Genomic DNA, 18,591 nt, shown 5'->3' on the forward strand with positions numbered 1-18,591 from the left:
GGGTTCAGAAAGTAGAGCAGGTAATCCCATCATCTGCTGGTCAGTGGATTTCCTCTTGGCTCCTTCTTTCCATGTATGAAGGTATTCTCAGGCAGGATCCTGAACCATTATTTGTACCCAATGTATTTTATGGTATATTAATGTATGTTTGGAACTATTATTTAAATTACAAATGCTAGCTTCAGGGGATAGTGTGACTACTAGTATAAAGTACTTTAAATAGTTGAGAACTATAAAGGAGTTGTGTAAATACCTTCTATTTTCCATTTACTTTACGGAGCCTCACTGATCATTCTTTCAGTGATGGATGTAATCATTGCAGAGTGCTCGCTCTATGAGTGTCTATCGAATCAGATGAACTAAGTGTGATGATATACAATTTAAAAGTGCATAAAACAAAAAGTGTGTCTATTTGTATTGATTTGCAACATTCTAACAGATGTATGAGATTTGGCGTGGAGATTTTTCTCTTGTGAATTCCTACTCTGATTTTTTTGTTTCTTGTCACAGCATGTCCGCCTGGTACCTTCAAGTCAACTCAAGGCGCAGGTCTTTGTCTGCAGTGCCCTTCCAACAGCCGTTCTACATCTGAGGCTGCCACTGTCTGTGTGTGCCGCAATGGCTACTACCGTGGGGACGCTGATCAACCAGATGAACCCTGCACCAGTGAGTGTACAGCACATGACAATGCATGCTTGTCCAAACACTGCAATGCAATAACATTACTGTATGTAGGACTGGGATCTCCAAATATGAACCTTTTGGGCCAGTGGTCTGCAGGTTTTCAACGTGTCACTTCTCCAACACAACTGACTCAGATTTAAATTCGATGTACTAGACTGTTCTCATGCATTTTCGTCAAGTGTGTTGGAACAGAATTAAATTGAAAACCTACAGGACTCTGGCCTATAAAGTCTAGATTATGGGATTTCCAAAATAGGGTAATAATTTGTAAAATGCAGATCCAAAGGTACATAATCAGCTAATTTTTTCAGTGAAAATAAACATTTGACAGGAGTAAGAATGGGCAGCCATGAATTTTATTCTACTTGCTCAGTTTCACTTCATTTGTTTTTTCTGTGTCATTAATTTAAAACTTTGCTGAATATATATTCTGAACGTCAGCATCCAAAGTCCCAATTGTCTTCTCAGTCTGGTTATAATAATCTCGTAGCAAAGTTTGCATCACTGACATCTTCATCACTTTGCCAATGAGCTTTTTCCCTTTCCATCAGTTATCTCCTTTTCTCTCGCATCCCCACTCTTTTTTTTTTTCTGCAGCCGTTCTTTCTTTCTGTCTGCTATCATCCCCTGAAGTCCTAATTACTCAGGCAGATGCTGTGAAGCTTCGATACTGTCCTGCCGTTATCCACTGGAGATCCAATAAGGCCTCTCACAGCATCGTAGTTATCTTAATATGATGTAAAAGCAATATGCTAAGCCTTCTTGCCGTCCCTGCTGACACACAGTTCGGCAGAAGCAAGACCCCAAAAGTTTGTTTACCCTCTTTTGTTGCCATTAGGGAGTGTCTAAATTGTCTGCTTTCTTTTCCAAAGCAGAGCTGGAAGCATTGCTTGTTTTTATGTGTTCATTTATACCTGATTTATTAACACAGACCTGGTTAATTGGCTTCAGGAATGGGCTCAAGACTGCAGCTGTTTCCTAATAGGTTATCTACAGCATAGCCATCTCATTTATAGCATGCATTGGTTTACGCTTTTTGCATTATTTTCTTTTACTTTTTTACTTTTTTTGGCCTTTAAATGCTTTCCACATTCACTATCCTCATATCCGCATCTCTAGGCTTTCGATGTTCTCAGGGGGTGTCATCTCTTTTTCACCTCCAGGTTTCTCTGTCATCCTGTGGTAGAATAGACAGAATTTTTCCTCAACTACAGCATCTGTCACTACCTTGAGGCCATGATTTTTCACCAAGCAATCTTCAAGCAGCTCCCCAGTGATTATCTTGAGCAGATCCCCATGTTCTATGCAGCACGTTACTTCTTTTTATTATAATTTCAATCTTTTTTTTTCTTTTTTTTTTTTTTTCTTTTTTTTACCATGTCAGTTCTGTTCTTTTCTCCTCTGGTATATTTCCACTCATTTCGTACTCAATTAAAAAAAGAAAAAAAAAAAAAAAAGCTGCTTTTCATTCTAACAGTTTCCAGAAAAAAATTATTCTGGGAATATATTTGGTGTGTGGTTTCATGCATTACTATTCATGAGTTTAAAAGACAAAAAAGGCTTTTATAACAATCACAGTCAAACAGTCCACTTTGAAGTTAAATATCCAACACAACGCTGTATTAATTTACGGAAAAAAGTCTTCATTTCCCCTGCTTGTGTTTCCTTCTGAGACCTATGTTATCAGCTTCCCATTCTGACAGTAACGTAAAACGAACTTCATTACTGAAGACTCTGTTCACATACTTCTTTTGCAGCAGCACATTCAAAGCTTCCTCTGAAAGCTGAAGCATATTGTAGCGGCTGAGCTTGATTTTCTGCTTGCCCTGGAGCACAGCAGGGGGGCAGTGAGATCATCCTAGTAAGAATCTCTTTAATACTGCGGGTCCTGATACGAGCACTGCCAGAGTAGCTTAAATCAGGCCAGTCTGTAGCGGCAGAAGCTGTAGCTTAAGTGCTTCTCGCCAGCGTCAGAAGCCCAGGTCTCTGTATGCTCCAGATCAGTCTGATTAGCTTGCTGATGGATTGTCCAATCCCTGGCTCTGTCAGCAGGGGGCCTTGCGCTATATCCCCATACCCCCAACAGTCTCGTCCTCCAGGGATTGAAATTTGCCAAGCTCTGGGATGCATTTCAGCATGAACTTCTCCACTCCCCCCACTCTCCACCATCCCCAGTCATCTGTCTTGTGCTGTCTTCAGTTGATGCTTAAGAGGAGGAACACCAGTTTCACAGTATGGTGCCCTTTACTCTCAGTAAGGCGGCCCAGCAGAGTAAAAACATTTGGGACAGTTTGGATTTCACTACATGACCTTCTGGTTCCATTTTCTGGGCTCCAAGTCTTAGTCTGAAGTGTCTCTACTTCCCTGTAAATGGGAATGTGTGGAAAAGAATCAATATGCACATTTGAGATGAGTTCCATAGGGAGACGTCCACCAGTTCCGGTGCAGAGCAGTGTGAGCTTTCCTCAGTGTGAGTGTCACACAACAATACTGACAGTTTAAGTGATAACTGAGGTGACATCACGCAGTCAGACCTGTGCTTTCTGGGCCATACAGGAGATGACGTGCAGCGATGAAACCTCTTGATGTTGGGAATAGTAGAAATCGCAAGCTGATGTGAACAGACAGAGGAAGGTTAAAAGGAGGGGGGAAAAAAAACTCTTCAGATGGGTTCACAGTGAAATTGTAAGATTTGATTATTTGATGTAAATAATAGTGCTTTCATTTTTCCTAAAAATGCACATCAGCATCCTCTAACTGACACATGTTTGAAAATGTAATCAAATCTACATAAATATAAGAAATCATATGGTTCTGATTCATTTTAACAGTCCTCTCTGTGCAATACTGGCTCTGTGTCAGTGCTCATATCTGAGGTCCGTCCCCTGAGGGTGTCCTTGAACTCTGTCAGATGCTGTCTGTGGCTTGTTAGACAAACAATACCCATCCAAACTTTTGACTGAAAAGGAAATCTGTTTTTCCATTCCCTTCATCATCTCATCCGTCCTATCTTTCATCCACTGACGCTTTTATGTCTTTTTCTTTTTTTTTTTTTAAAAAAAAGAGTGAGCCATCAAAAGTGCATTAATATTCAACTCTTTTCTCTTGAGTTTTTTTCTCCTTACTTCTCGCCATAGTGTCAGTTGAGGCGCTGCCCACAGCTCAGCTGTCAGCTTACCATCTTCATCTCGCTGTAAATGTAGCAAAGCCTCGTATAGGACTGATTTCTGTCCTAGCTGGGACTGGATTGAGTGCTCCATGACAATCACTCATATGTACAGTATGTACACATGTTCATAAATGATACCAGGTTTCCTCTCACACATACTGCTTAGATGTACTATAGAATCATTTTCATGTAGCTTATTATAACACAGGTGTGTGCACAGTGATTGTCAGTGTTCTAGGTTGCAGTAAATGCACACATGCACTCTTTTTTTTTTTTTTTTTTTTTTTTTTTGCACACATGCACTCTATTGAACAAGTCATTCTATATCTTCTCCAGTCTTTCAGAAGAATATCATATTTTATTCCATGTCTCAGCAACAAGCACAACCTAACCTTCTCTTCCCTCCTCTGGTTGTGATAAGTATCTCCACACATGGTCTTTTTGTCCCTGAAGGCCTGCTTTACACAATAAAAACAAGCAGTTCGAAAGAAAACAGGGCTTAAATATATTCATTTGTTGTTGATTCATTTGTGAAGCCCTTTCACCAGTTCTTCTTATTTCTTTTCACTCTTTCTTCTTCAACCCAGGTGGCGTCTTAAAACCTTCCCAAGCTGGGAGTTTGCTGAAGATTTGAGAAGCATGGTTGAATTACTGTAACTGGAGCAAATGCACATGACACAATGGAATACTTTGATGTATATTGCTGATGTAAATACTTTTTTTTTTTTTTTTTTAAACATAGTAATTTTTTTTTCACTGTTTTTGCATGTTAATCATTACATTCCCTGTCTCTTTTTATTTATTTTTATTGCCGAAACAAAAATGCCCACTTACTCATGCAAAAAACAGATAAAGCCATATCAAAGTATATAGTAAATTAGATCATCTTCAGGAAAAAAAAAGTAAGAAATATATAAACAAACAAGTATGCGCAGAATAACAAAAATGGTACTAATCAAACAGATTTGGTTCTTGCAAACTTTTAAGTTTAATAAGAACCACTTACCTTTACAATGCATTTAACTCATTTAATAAGACATAATGATAACAAATCATCATTAGTTGTATCTTCTAGTTCATATTTCAGTTGTAATAACAAGCTGAACGTTAGTTTGGCTCTCTGTAAAAAAACCTAAAATATGTGCTTTAGAATAAAATGATCACACCTTATTATCAAGTTATATAAGAAAATTACACACACAATCCTTGGCTTAAAGTTTGACAGCTTAGACAGTGCTATTACTTGTAAATAAATATCTGTAACTATGCAGTCATATGTTCATTATCCCACTGGGTAACGAGGTGTACAAGAACGAAGTGACCTTCTGTAAAAGGATTTCACTTAATGGTCACAGCATCTGACTTTTTGTCTTTTTTGTTGTACATTTGTTCCTCTGCTCTCTGGGGAAACTCGCCTTTGTGTGAACTCTCCCATTATTTTAGTTAGCTAGCTTCAAAATGTGCCACAATGACTGTCACATCTGTTGAAAGAATAAGAAAGAAAACCGGTGAGTGATTGCTCCAGTCCAGTTCATCAGACTCCTTTGTGCAGATACAGTTGGCCAAATGGGGAAAAAACCTAAAGCTTCAATATTTCCTCATTGTTCCTGTACAAATTACCTGGCACTTCCTGTCGTAATTGCATAATTAAAATAATTCGCTTTCCAAAGTGTAATGTAATACAAGTCAGACATTATGTAACAGAACTATAAGCTGTAAGTAAAACATATAAGAAATACAAAATCTCACTGGCATAACTAAATAAATCCCACCTTAGAACATTTTAGTGAAATTAACAGAAAATCAAATAGCATGATTGATTAAATCAGCCAATAGCTGTAATAACAGTCTGCATATCAGTCACAAAACAGCAGTCAGGTATGATTTATTGAGCCGTCCCTGAAACTGTAGCGTTCTTCTGGGATGCAAGAGTGCGTTTTGTTTCCACCTAAGGCAATATTTATTTTACATTAAATGTTGTATAGATACATCAACACTGACATCACAGACACAAAGAACAAAAACAGTTCCGCTGTGGTTTCAACGTGAACACAAGTACAATGTGTAGGGGTAAGAGCATGTATGTGATGGATGATACGGAGTATGCACAATGGATAAGTACATTGTGAAGTTCCAACCGTACAACTCCCTGGGGAAACAACAATAGTGCTTGTATTCCTATGCTTGTCATTACATTTTAGAATGTGCTGTACAATGGCAACAAACAGTTATAGGTCCAACGGTACTACTGTGTTTCAATTTATAGATACAATCAACTTTTTGTCAAGAAAATCAAGTTAGATGTTTTCACGCTGGTTCAAAGGCTGTGCTGCTCAAGTGATTTCTCTTCATACTTTGGACTTTCAAGACTGTATGAAGACACTTCATGGCAATGGAACACTTGTTTACCTACTGAGCAACTGATAATGCTCTCAAAAACCAAAGTAATTAGTGAAATAACACACCAAATCCCAAAGAAGTTGAAGAGAAAGCAAGAAAGCAAGGGCAGGTGAGCTCACTAGCCAACAATAGGGATGAGCAAAGTGTTCACAAAGTCTCATAAAGACTCCAGGGAATACAGTATTATGTGCCTCACAGAGACATGGTAGTACGAACACTTCCTAAACTCTAATGGACTCTAAATATACAGTACATGTACATTGCTCTAACACTGTGTGCAGTCTTAAAGCTAAAGGGGGGTTGAATTATGATGCCTTTTAACCACCATTGGTGTCACCATGGAAATGTCAGTTTATAGGAGAAAAACTACCCAAAGGATGTCAAACTGTTTGCCAGGAGATTCTGTCCAGAATATTTACCCTGAAAGTTTACTTGTGTTATTCTAGTAGCAGTTTATATCATACCTGGTACCGCTGCTGAAACAGCCTGTGATGTTATCAGCTCATTTGTTGCTCGGCAACAAATACAGCATCCTAACATAGTTATCGTGATCTCTGGAGACTTCACCGTTTTCCGTGATTATCAGCAGCAACTGGCTCTTATTTATCTCTTGTTTTGTCTATTGTGCACTATTTTCCTCTCTTTCTCAGAAAAAGTGTTCTTACGTTTCTTTGCGGAGTCATTCATCAGCAACCTCATTTCCATTTGGTGGCCTGATGCAGAAAAGTATGTGAGGAAAACTCACATGGTTTGTGAAAGTGAAAGGTCGTGTGTCTGGAATGGCAGTCAGCACTCTCACTATTTCTCTTCACACTGTACATCTCCCGCTTGCAATACAACTTTGTATTCTGTCGTCTGCAAAAACACTACAATGACTCTGCAAGTGGGGAGTGTATCATTGATGAACAAGAAGCTCAGTACGGAGAACTGAGACCTATACTGCAAAGCTTGATTTCGACTTATCGAGGTAACTAGGATAACTAGGTGGGTTTTCCATATTACAATGCTGGTTCACTTCTTACCGTTGTAAATCACCATGGTAACTTATGTAGAACAGCTAGCCTGCTCCGGAGAAGGTTAGGTTCTGGTGATCAAAATGCTTAATAGCGCCGCCTCCTGAACTATCAGTTATCTTAAAAAAATGGCCGCCCAGTTTTAGAAGATTCAATCTATATTGTTGTGTGGATTGTAAGAAGTACGCTGAGGAGAGGAAACTTATTTAGTGATAGATGCATTTTTGTGGTAAAGACATAAAGCCTTGTCACTGATCATGTTGAAGTATGTTCTTGTCCTTGTCTTTGCTTGTTCCCAAGTCTGTTTAGCTTCACTAAGGTTGCATTTGAAATAATGAGTTTTATAATATTGGTCACACGTGGCAAACCCTGAATATATAGAAAGCACAGCTACTCGTGTTGTCATGGTTGGGAATTTATATTCTAAAACATAAACCAGTCACACTGTGGTGCTGAGCCTCAATGAAACTGAATGGAAAGAAAAAGAATGACACTGCTCATAAAGTCTGTGCCTTAATAAAGTGAAATTGAGTAATTGTTGTCCTTTTATACTGTTCCACTAATTAATATTGTATAATCTACTTTAATTTTTAATTTACTTATTAACAGAGTCAGCAATTTTCTGGCACTATTCCTCCTTGGCTGTTGCTGTAGCAACAGTGTTGCTTTTGGCTTTGATGATATATGTAAATTCTTAATATTTCCAACAAATAATTGTCTATTCCTCATGTAAGTACCAGCTCTGCAGGGCTTCTCCATGTCTGGGACTGGCCAGATGCTGAGAAAACTACCTCTTTTATGTGAGGGTGCACTGATCAAAATGGAAAACTATGGTTTGAAGAACTGAATTAAAAACCAGCTTCGTAGTAACAGCAATGTCTGGGTGAGTCAACCCGAGTACTGAGAGATATCCTGATTATGTTAATCCCACTTCGTAGTACAGGTCTCTGGTCAGTCAATATGTGAGAGAACCACCTCATCTTGAACACAAACAAAACAAAAGATATGATTGTTGACTTCAGGAGGAACAGGAGTAAACAAAGCACTGTTTACATCCTGGGAGAAGAGGTGGAGCTGGTGGAGGAATACAAGTACCTTTAGCTTGACAAAAAAACAGCAAATGCAACACAGAAACATCTAGAAGAAAGATCCTTCCATGTCTGCGCCAAGATGTTGCATATCTTCTATAAGTCAGGTTTGCGGCCGTCTGTTGATGCAGCAGCATCAGCGTCACACACTTAAAGAGACTAAAGAAACTAATGAAGAAAGTAAGTTCTGTGCTGGGCATAACTCTAGCATCTTCTTTATCTTCTCATGAATTATTATTGTTCCATTTAAAAAGAAATACAAAAAGTCAAAAAGAAATAAAGAATTGAAATTTCCCTCTGGGATAAATAAAGTATATTTTCATTGAATCAAATTTTATTTAATTTAGTCCCTCGTACACCTTTTTGCCATATTTTCCCTCCATGGACAATATTTCTGGTACCATCCAAGAATCACATTATGTGCCATTTGACCTGTTTCTGGAGCACTATCAGTTGTCTCAGCCAGGCCATAATAATTACTCTGTAGAGGTCATCCCCTTCCTGTCACTGACCCCCTGTTGTTGAGGCACTGAAATGAGGACCGTGCAGAAACCTGTCCCTACACCTTTATATGTTCTTACCCTTTGTCCCAGCTCACCAGGTCCACCCTACATGACCTTGCAGCAACAATGATTAATTTGGAACTGTTTTGATGGAAGTGACTCTCTTACATATTCCCTAGAAATGTGAAAGTAAAGTGATGTATTGTATATCCCCTAAAATCCATAAACAATTATTTTGTCATATATTCTCTGGTGCAGAAATAAATGAGAAAAGGAAGAAAGACAGTCCTGTAAAGAGCTGAGTAAATCCTCAAAGGTCTGCAGAATTGACGGGATTAGTTTCAAAGTAGCCATGGATCTAGAAATGGGTCAGTTTAACTTCTCATATAATGATAAAGGTCAAGCTTTATGGGGCATAAATTGGTACCAAATCAGTTCTCCAGAGCTGTCTCATTGAACCTAAGCAGCACTGACGAAAGGCTTTGGTGAGCTTCTCCTCTGTCTGATATCTGATAGGGAAGAGCCGCCACTCAGCAGCCGGAGACCCAGAGTCTCCGCTAAGCAAAATTCTTCTCTACCATTTGAGCAGATTTGAACCCTTAAAGAATAATGCTGTGATTGAAGGGGGGTAAAAAGCTACTATTCTCTACCCTAATATGAAACTACCACTCAGCCGAAACAATAATTGCATTATTTCTTGACTTCGTTCTGAATATGGTTTTCTAAGGTTCTGCTCCAGCTGCAGGCCATGAGGGAATGAAAGGGAGCGTGAATTTCCAGAGGCTCTAGGATAAAACTACTCCATGCAACACTGCATTTAGCTAAATAACCAATGTTTGATAGACACAAATGTTTCACTGAATGATCTCTCTGGATTTGAATGGAATAAATTTGCATTTTAGTTGTGCTTAAGATGGAGAAAAATGACACAGTCAAGAGGAATTTTATTTGCTGCAGCAGTGTAAAATGGCTGAATTAACAGAAGGTAGTTTCTTTACAGGCAATGAACATGATTTGCTTCGAGCACTAAAAGATTATTTCTAACTCTTGATGCACTCAAATTTGACTTACATAATGTTGATGTTTGTCTCTAGGTGTTCCATCCAGCCCAAGAAATGTGATCTCCATTGTGAACGAGACGTCAGTGATCCTGGAGTGGCACGCTCCCAGGGAGACGGGTGGTCGGGAAGATGTCGTCTACAACATAGTGTGCAAGAAGTGCCGAGCCGACAGGCGTTCCTGCTCCCACTGTGACGATAACGTGGATTTTGTTCCTCGACAGCTGGGTCTGACTGAAACCAGGGTCTTCATCAGCAACCTGTGGGCTCACACTCTCTACAGCTTTGAGATACAGGCTGTTAACGGCGTCAGCAATAAGAGCCCATACCCAGCACAGCACGTTACCATAAACATCACCACCAACCAGGCTGGTAAGCGTCTCAATGCAAGGTGTGATGATCATAATGATGGAGTGAGTTTGATTAACATCTACCCATATGCGTCTGAAATATCATCATCACATAACTTTATAAACCTGTATTGTTTTTCTGTTTTTTTTTCTTTTCTTAAACTAGCATCTCATTGCAGTTCTGTTTTGTTTCATATGTGCGAAATTGCTGGTCCTCTTTTACTGTAAAAGTGTGAACCATTCTCAGAAAAGAGCATCATCTTAAAAAATGTGCATTTCAGACTATTTCATGGCTTAGCAAGCTTCAGGGCTACTTTGATTTCAAACTGAATAATGGAGGCCTGCAGAGTGACGAAAGGTGGGGAGGTGATGTGTACATACATGTCACATTTCTGCACCTTCCCTCTATGCATCAAGGTAATTGCTTTTCCTTTTGGAAGAAATTTACACCCAAATCCTGGACATAGTATGCTGGATTTGGGGCAGGGTGAACTCAACTCCCTTTGCCACTTAATCCTCCTTTTGTGGTTTATTCGCTCATTGAATCCTATAATAAAAAAAATAGCCCTCAGTCCACTTTCCTCTTGTTGTATGCCAGAAATTCTTTAGCACTGGTTAAGCAAAGAACACTACCACAAACAATAATCTGTGGATGGAAATTAGAATCAAAAAGGTGAGTGGAAAGAAAATTTAACAAGAAATTAAGTATTTTGGCTAGAAAAGGAAACTTTTTCATCCAAATAAGTAAGTTGTAATTTAAGTGTAAATGTATTAAAAAGACATTTCAATCAGGCAAAATCTTAGTCAGTTCTCATTACTGTATTGGTGGAAATTAGGCCTTCTGCCTCCATGTGTACAGCTCCACACAACTTAACTCAACTCAACTTTATTTATAAAGCCCTTTAAAACAACCACAGTTGAAACAAAGTGCTGCACATGATCAGCCAAAGCAACACAAGAGAATAAGACCATTGAAAGGAAGATAAAGAAGACAACAAAACAATTGTTCATTGCTTCTAAAACAGTTTGCAAACAATTAACAATTCTAAAATTAAGAAATTAAAACAAGGAAGACAAAATAAATAAGTAATAAATAGGGATGTACCGATCCACTTTTTGAGAGTTCTGATCCGATATCAATATCTGAAATTTGTATATCTGCAGATACCGATATTTGCCTATACCAAATCTGTTTATGTGACCATTATTGTAAGAATGGTTATTATTGCTGTTACAACTGTGGAGGATTCCATTAGGTTGTAATGAATTACCCATCCTTTCTGTTACCTCACCAATACAAATATAATAACATTATAGATCTAGCAATTTCAACAAGTTTTATCTTGATTTGGCACATTTTACCTAAATACAACTATAAATGGTTTTGAAACAAAGATCTAGCTTTTAGTGTAACAAAAAATATCACATTTTAACCTTTGAGGCATTTTTTTTTTTTAAAAACATGTCCGAAGCATGTCATCAAACACATCTACGCTGGCTTGACTAGTGTGGTATCGGGTATCGGTTGTTGTATTGATACACTTTTATTAATACCAAGTACAAGTATACACGCTTGGTATTGAGCCAATACCGATACTAAGATCGGTATTGGTGCATCCCTAGTAATAAATAAAAAATGTATGCATTTTTGCTCTCTGACAAGTATCGTGTGTCCTCCATGGGTGAATTTTGTAAATCTAAAAATCTTTTTAGATCTATTATGGGTCAAGGGTAGCAGAACACAAGAGATACAGTACCAGTCAACACATTTCCCATTTAATCCAATTGGAAAGTGTGTCTAAACTTTTGACTGGTAGTGAACACAACATTAAAATGTAATAATTTGACAGATACATCAATCTAAAGTGACTTCCAATTGAATATCAAAAGATTTAGAACATTGCGGGGAATGTAGGGTTTGGTATTTTGCCTGAGGACATGTCAGCATGCGGTCTGGGAAAGCCAGGGATTGAATCACAGTTCTCACTGTTGGACAATCACTCTGCTTCCTGAGCTGCAGCTGACAAGGAGGTGCAAATTAGAGAAATGAGTCGTCTCCCTCTGTACAACTGCTATTATGTACGAGTGTGTGTTCTTTTGGCTAGGTCTCTGATGGATCTGTGCCCAGTCATTGCAAAATGCCTTTGTGGTGTAATTGTTCCATCTCGGTGTCCCTCCACATACACACACTGCCACATGTTTTCTTCTGAATATTTAAAAGCTAGTCATGTGGACTGGTGAAGTTAAATGAAGACTTGCTGTGGCTGCAATGACCAAAGACACGTTTAAAGTTGAAAATTGTGCAGAGTTTTATTTTATAAAGTAAGATGATATTTCACCTGTTAAACAGAGTTGTAGTGGCCTTTTTTACATTGTAGATTTACAGGAAAGGGGTGTGATATGCAGGAAAGGGCCTAAGAACGAGATTCTTTCTTTGACCAACTGCAACAAGAAGCCTCATGGGGCATCTGCAGCCACACCACCACAAACGTTTCCTCAGCTACAACAAAACCAGTCATATTTATATCACCTTTCTGTCGTCTTTTTGCTCCTAAAATGCAACATTTTTGTGATGATTTTGAAAGCAAGTCTTCATTGTGCGTAGACCTATGAAGGGCTTGCTTAATCTTGTACTGTGCATTTGATTATGCTGTCCCATTGAATGAATTGGTAACATGTTGCTCCGCTCTGCTGCAGGTGCAAACTTTAGCAGAATCTCCAGCCTTTCTTAATTTTGCCTCCAGACATGGAATGTGTGACTGTTTGAGCACATTTCTCTTAAATAAAAACACATATATCATTATAACTTTGTAAATTTTTTGTAAATAATTTTGTAAATCAAATGACAGGTTGAAGTTATTGTTTATGCTGCTCTTTGCAACAGTGTTTTTCATGCAGCTCTATTCTTTGACTAATACAGATAAAAACCTATCAAGGGACGAGCATTAACCAAGTGGAAAATTTAAATTTGCCTGTCTTTGTTTTACTGTTTCTGTGGATGGCACAAACTGTGAAAATTACAGCCGGTGGGACCTATTACCAGACATAAAGAAAAGCTGTGTACTAACCAACAATATGATAGATAGATAGATAGATAGATAGATAGATAGATAGATAGATAGATAGATAGATAGATAGATAGATAGATAGATAGATAGGTAGATAGATAGATAGATAGATAGATAGATAGATAGATAGATAGATAGATAGATAGATAGATAGATAGATTAGAGTTTTCTCTTTTTCTCATGCTGAAAGCCTAAAGTACACCAAAACCTTTAAAGATGGGTTGATTTGCCATTTTCTAAACTTTTAAATGTGCTACTATAACTTTTCAGTGTATTTATTAGGCATGTTGTTCTTTAACAAATTGATTTACCACTAAAACTAAAAAACCAAAGAAGTGTCTGAACCATGAATCAACCACTAATTGTTTTGATTCCATGTCAACTTGTATGTAAACAGTCCTCTTCATCATACTGTTCACATTTTAACATCATCAGGCCAAGTTCACTTAATACAGGACATGTTAATGACACATTGGCATTTTATGCTGTGGTATATCCACCACGGTTGTAAGCTTTTGTGTCAATAAATTCTTTTAAATGATTAAAGAATTATTGAATGATTTTACTTACATTTCCCACATTCATGATATTATATCAGTGTAACATCAAATTTTTATTTTTTTTATTTATTTATTTATTTATTTATTTATTTTTTGGCCAGTAGTACTCTTTGATATTTGAAGATATTTTATTTTGTTTTAATTATGTACTCTTGTTCTCTTTTGTATACATATAGAAATTAAATTATGTGCTATTGATAAAGGGTATGCCACATTTGATTACATCAACTCTTAGAAGACTATACTTCTCTTCGTCTGAGAATGGGTTAGAAGACAAGGCAGGATAGAGAAATGGGGTGTTTTTTTCCTACCAGACTCAGACACTGTGACAGTGAAGGAGGGCAAAATGAGGGGGTAAATAGGTCTGATTATCAAGGTGGCCTAATGGCACTGACTGTGCCTATTTGACAGGCTAATAGCATACTTGACAGATAGATATAGAAGAAGGTCTGCCCAGACCTTTTGTTGAAGTCTGCTGCAATAATGAGGTGTCCTCCAGTAATCTGTCAGACCCATGTCCAGCCTTATGTGGCCTCTTTGTCGCCAGGTAATTACACTGTTGGTAGCCTCAACAGGGATTTTCAGCAAGGCACAGACAATGCAGAAGCACACAGAAGAAATGGATAGTATGGATGCACTTTGATAAAATAAAGCCAAGGGTTCCATTTTTAGATCATTATAAAATTGTTTTTGTTTTTAGTAAAAAGACGTGAGCATTTTTGCATTCATTGACTTTTGGGATTTAAGGGTTTAGGGTTCAAGGGAGCCTGAAATTTATCCTTGTCAGAGGAGAAGCTGGATATACCTTGGGCACGTCCACATGTCCATGTCCAGTCCACCTCAGGGTTAGAGTTAGTTTGTACCCAGAATAGGCTAAATCAAAAAGAATTGCTTTGCCTATCTGGATTTTTAAATAAGGGTTTTGAAGTAAAGTCTTATTGTTCCTGCATCTCAACAATAGAAGAAAAAAATATGAAAATGTCATTTTCAAAAGTCCCATAAAGCCACAGTAAGAAAATTAGGTGGGTACACACAACATGCTGAAATGTTCTGGCAGTAATTAAAAACAAAAGATTTAAATGGCTTGGTGTTTGACATGTGATGACTCTGAATGACTATGGCTTTTTCTTCAGTGACTTGTGGATATTATTTTCTGACCCCACCTCAGATCCAAGCACTAGTAAATGAGACTGCCTTTCCTGTTTACTCTGCTCCTGTTAGTGTTTCTAATATTGAGTTACTTCAGAGATTTGAATTGGAAGTCAAGCAGAGGAAACTAAATTGTACAAAGTCACATGTAAGTGAAAGTATTAGAAGGGTAATGCATTTATTTTCTGTTACTCTGTACTAAACTAGAAATGCACTGCTCATGGGTCAGTTGGCTCGATGCTCACCTTGCCAATAACATGCTCCTGTCAGGTGGCTGAGCCACAAAGCCCACAGCTCTTTGTATTTTTATTCTTTTGTGCTTTATATATTTATTTATTCATTTATTTATTTATTATCCTATACTAGCTTCTTGCAGTGTGTGTGTGCATAAAGGTTTAATTGTCATATGTAGTCAGAAAAGTACTCGGATCTGCAGAGTTGCCTACTTTTAAGAGCAAGCTGAAAATTTAGCTCTTCAAGGAGCACTTCTGCCCGTAGTTTAATCCATTTGTCAAAGAAGTTGGAGAACGTACCCCAGTCCTTTGCAACACATATTATAGGATGTATTCTTTGTATTTTAGCAAAGGGAAAATTGTGGGGAGGTTAAAAGAAAAAACAAAAACACAGCATGTAGTACATAGCAACACCTACGTATGGCATCTACTACTGTTTTAATTTGTTCTTGGACTGATCTCATTCACATAAAGTTGATTTGGGCAAAATCATCTGCTAAATGACTGTAGAATAGAATAGAATAGAATAGAATAGAATAGAATAGAATAGAATAGAATAGAATAGAATATTTTTCTGGTCGTTTAACTTCTTTTTTTTTTTTTCTTAAAAATGAACTAAATCAGTTTCCTGAATATTTACCAGTTAGTCACGTGTGATATGTCCGCATTATTGTAGTATAGCTTTCTGGCTCCTAGTATCCATGAACAAACAGTAGACAAATATAAGATTGTGTACAATGAGGTTTTGAACAGTACTTTTACCATAAAGTGATGCAAAAGGTCTCAGAAAGCATATCAAATCTGCTGCATACACCATTACAGGGTTGACTGCTCTCAGTCCAGGCGTGAGTTTGGGAGAAACGAGTGATCTGTATTATGATAAGCAGTTTATTCATAGTTATTGCTTTGCAGAAGTTTCACACACAAACACAATGAAAGAAACTACTAACACCCAAAGGTTATAATAGTGCACCATCTAAGGTGACCATTCTTGCCTGGACAGGATGAAGGTTTATATTTGTCTGCGTTAGCCACTGACAAAATAACTATTTCATGTCATATGGTTAAATTAAAGAAGGGTAAAGACATGCAACACTTCTTGGTTGTTTATTGAAACGGTAAATGGCATCAACGATAAATATGTGTTAGTCACAGGGCTGATAAATGAGCTGTGTTTTGTAGCTAATAAACAATAGTTGTCAGCTCTTACTGGCACAGCCTTCTTGACCTAGATTGTGTGGCGACATTTCCTCATACCACAGAATGCCAAGTATATCTGCAAAAAATCCTCCTCTGCATATGTTGTTTGAAGAACTGTTCCCACAGAAATGCAAACATCGCTATCCTGAGCCATCAATGGGCAAGTCAAACGGGGTAGGTTGCACACAAGATAGCAATATCCAGTGCACGAGACTGAAACCCAAATAACCAGACAGATGTGCACACTGGTGGGTTCTAAAATCACATGAGACATAAAATAAACATGTCCTTAAAGAGTATTCAAGACACCGCTTATTATGTGTCTTCAGTTAGCATTTATTTAAGGGTTATCCCCTTTTCATTGTGTCTTCCCTCTCATTGTATGAGAGCTCCTGCGTCTCAGAGATTAATCATGTAAGAGTTCTTGCGGCTATCTACGTATCTAAGGCTATGTATGCCATTTTCATCTGATGTTTTCATAAATGTTGCATCTTATCCCTCGATTAAGAAAGAGATCAGGCGGAAAAAATGAAAAAAAAAAACAATGTGGGGATTCTGAGCCCCATTGTCACTTCTGATGACTTAATATTGTGAAGCAAGTGAGAAGGGACATAGGTGTCTATGTTGTCATGTGATCTTGCTGCTGGGAACTACACTCAAACTGTAAAAACCTTTTTTCCCCTACCAAAGTAGACTTACATAGAGCTGTGTTTAGAATCCTCCATATATAATCTGATTTTAGAAAATAATTCAACCCATGGAAAAACCCATAGTGCTGAACTGATCCCTCTTTAAGATGTTTGAGAAATGCCCATTACTATGTAGTCATGGTTGGCTTGTCCTTCTGAGTCCTTGCTAATAAGGTAGCTAGCAGTCAAACCTTTGCCTATGAGTGAGGCACAGCGCAAGACTAGCGCCTGTTCCCCTCATCTGAAGCACTGAGTCCCTATTAGTGTGCTGCGTGGTTCACTAGTGTGGCAGAATCTTAAAGCCCAAACCTAATGTGCACTAGAAAGAAAAAGAGCAGCTTAAACTGTACTCGCAGCCACATATGTGTCCGTATATTTTATTTTTCCCCCTTCTGTTCAAAGAGATGAATGGGGCTTTGGTGCAAGATCAGCTGACCAATTATAGTGTAAATTTTTGTTCAATCATTTGGCCACGAGTAACCGAGGCAGAGAGAGGATTATCAGCTGGGAATTCAGACCTGAAAGCTGTGCTGCATTTGGAACACTTTCAGCCACCTCAGTCTATTCAAGGAAGCTAACAATGACAAATAAGGTTCAGAGAAGGAGACTGAGAGAGCTTAAGATTGTGCAGTAGAATCCAATATGATAAAGATGGCTGTTTGCAAAAAAGAACATAAAGTCAAGATTTTTCTAATTTAAAGAGGAAAAAAAATCTTTTAGAGTTCACAAACATTAGTGTGACTGGTTGGAGACTGCAGTGGTTGCAGAGGCACTCTGTATATACTTTTTCTCTGCAACGTTGTCACAGATAATATGGCTTGCAGACAACTTTTAGCTGCTTCACAAAGTGCTAAAATAAAGTTCGAATCACATGGGGATTCTGCAGTAGATGATGAAAAGGGAAGTCTCGGGAAGTTAAGGCTGGTTTACCCATACAAGCAACCAAACACAAGGGTATAGGTCCTTCTTCATTTCCCCTCTCAACTGTGCAGAAACATTTTACTTAAATTGCAATCACATTAGGATAGACTGGTAGACTCAGTCCGATTTGGGACTCAACTCAGTTGTAGGGAGAGTGTTTCCATTCAGACTGAGATTGCATTCATGCTGCACTTTGGTCAAACGCACCAAATCTTTACAATGATATTGTGCTGCACTAGTATTTAGCAAATGAAAGAACAAGACACGCGTGAAGAAGAAAACTCTGTTGTGAGGGTTTTTTACACATAGAGCATGAAACTATCGCTGTTTTGGGTTTTTTATTTTGTCTCATGCAGGTATACTGCAGAAATACACTACAACAATGGACACAGAATGAACAACAGACTCAACCCGATTACTATGTATTTACCCATAATGCAGTGCTACGTCAAATGCAGGAAGTGACCTTTTTTTGTAGTCTGCTTCCAGAAACGGGCCAACAACTG

The 18,591-nt window shown here is 38.0% G+C and overlaps 1 protein-coding gene across 3 annotated transcripts in view; it reads left to right on the forward strand.

Moving 5' to 3' along the window:
• LOC306758187 (ephrin type-B receptor 1) overlaps positions 1–18,591 on the forward strand; it is a gene marked incomplete at both ends in the record, with an annotated part of 159,600 nt that overhangs the window by 98,738 nt on the left and 42,271 nt on the right. For all 3 annotated transcript variants that reach the window (XM_079243416.1, XM_079243417.1, XM_079243418.1), the window contains 2 exons: positions 511–666; positions 9,952–10,287. In XM_079243416.1, coding sequence (XP_079099542.1) covers positions 511–666; positions 9,952–10,287 — 492 coding nt within the window. The remainder of the gene's footprint in view (positions 1–510; positions 667–9,951; positions 10,288–18,591) is intronic.

This window comes from Telmatherina bonti, assembly GCF_933228915.1.
Source record: "Telmatherina bonti genome assembly, chromosome: 7".
Taxonomy (NCBI): Eukaryota; Metazoa; Chordata; class Actinopteri; order Atheriniformes; family Telmatherinidae; genus Telmatherina; species Telmatherina bonti.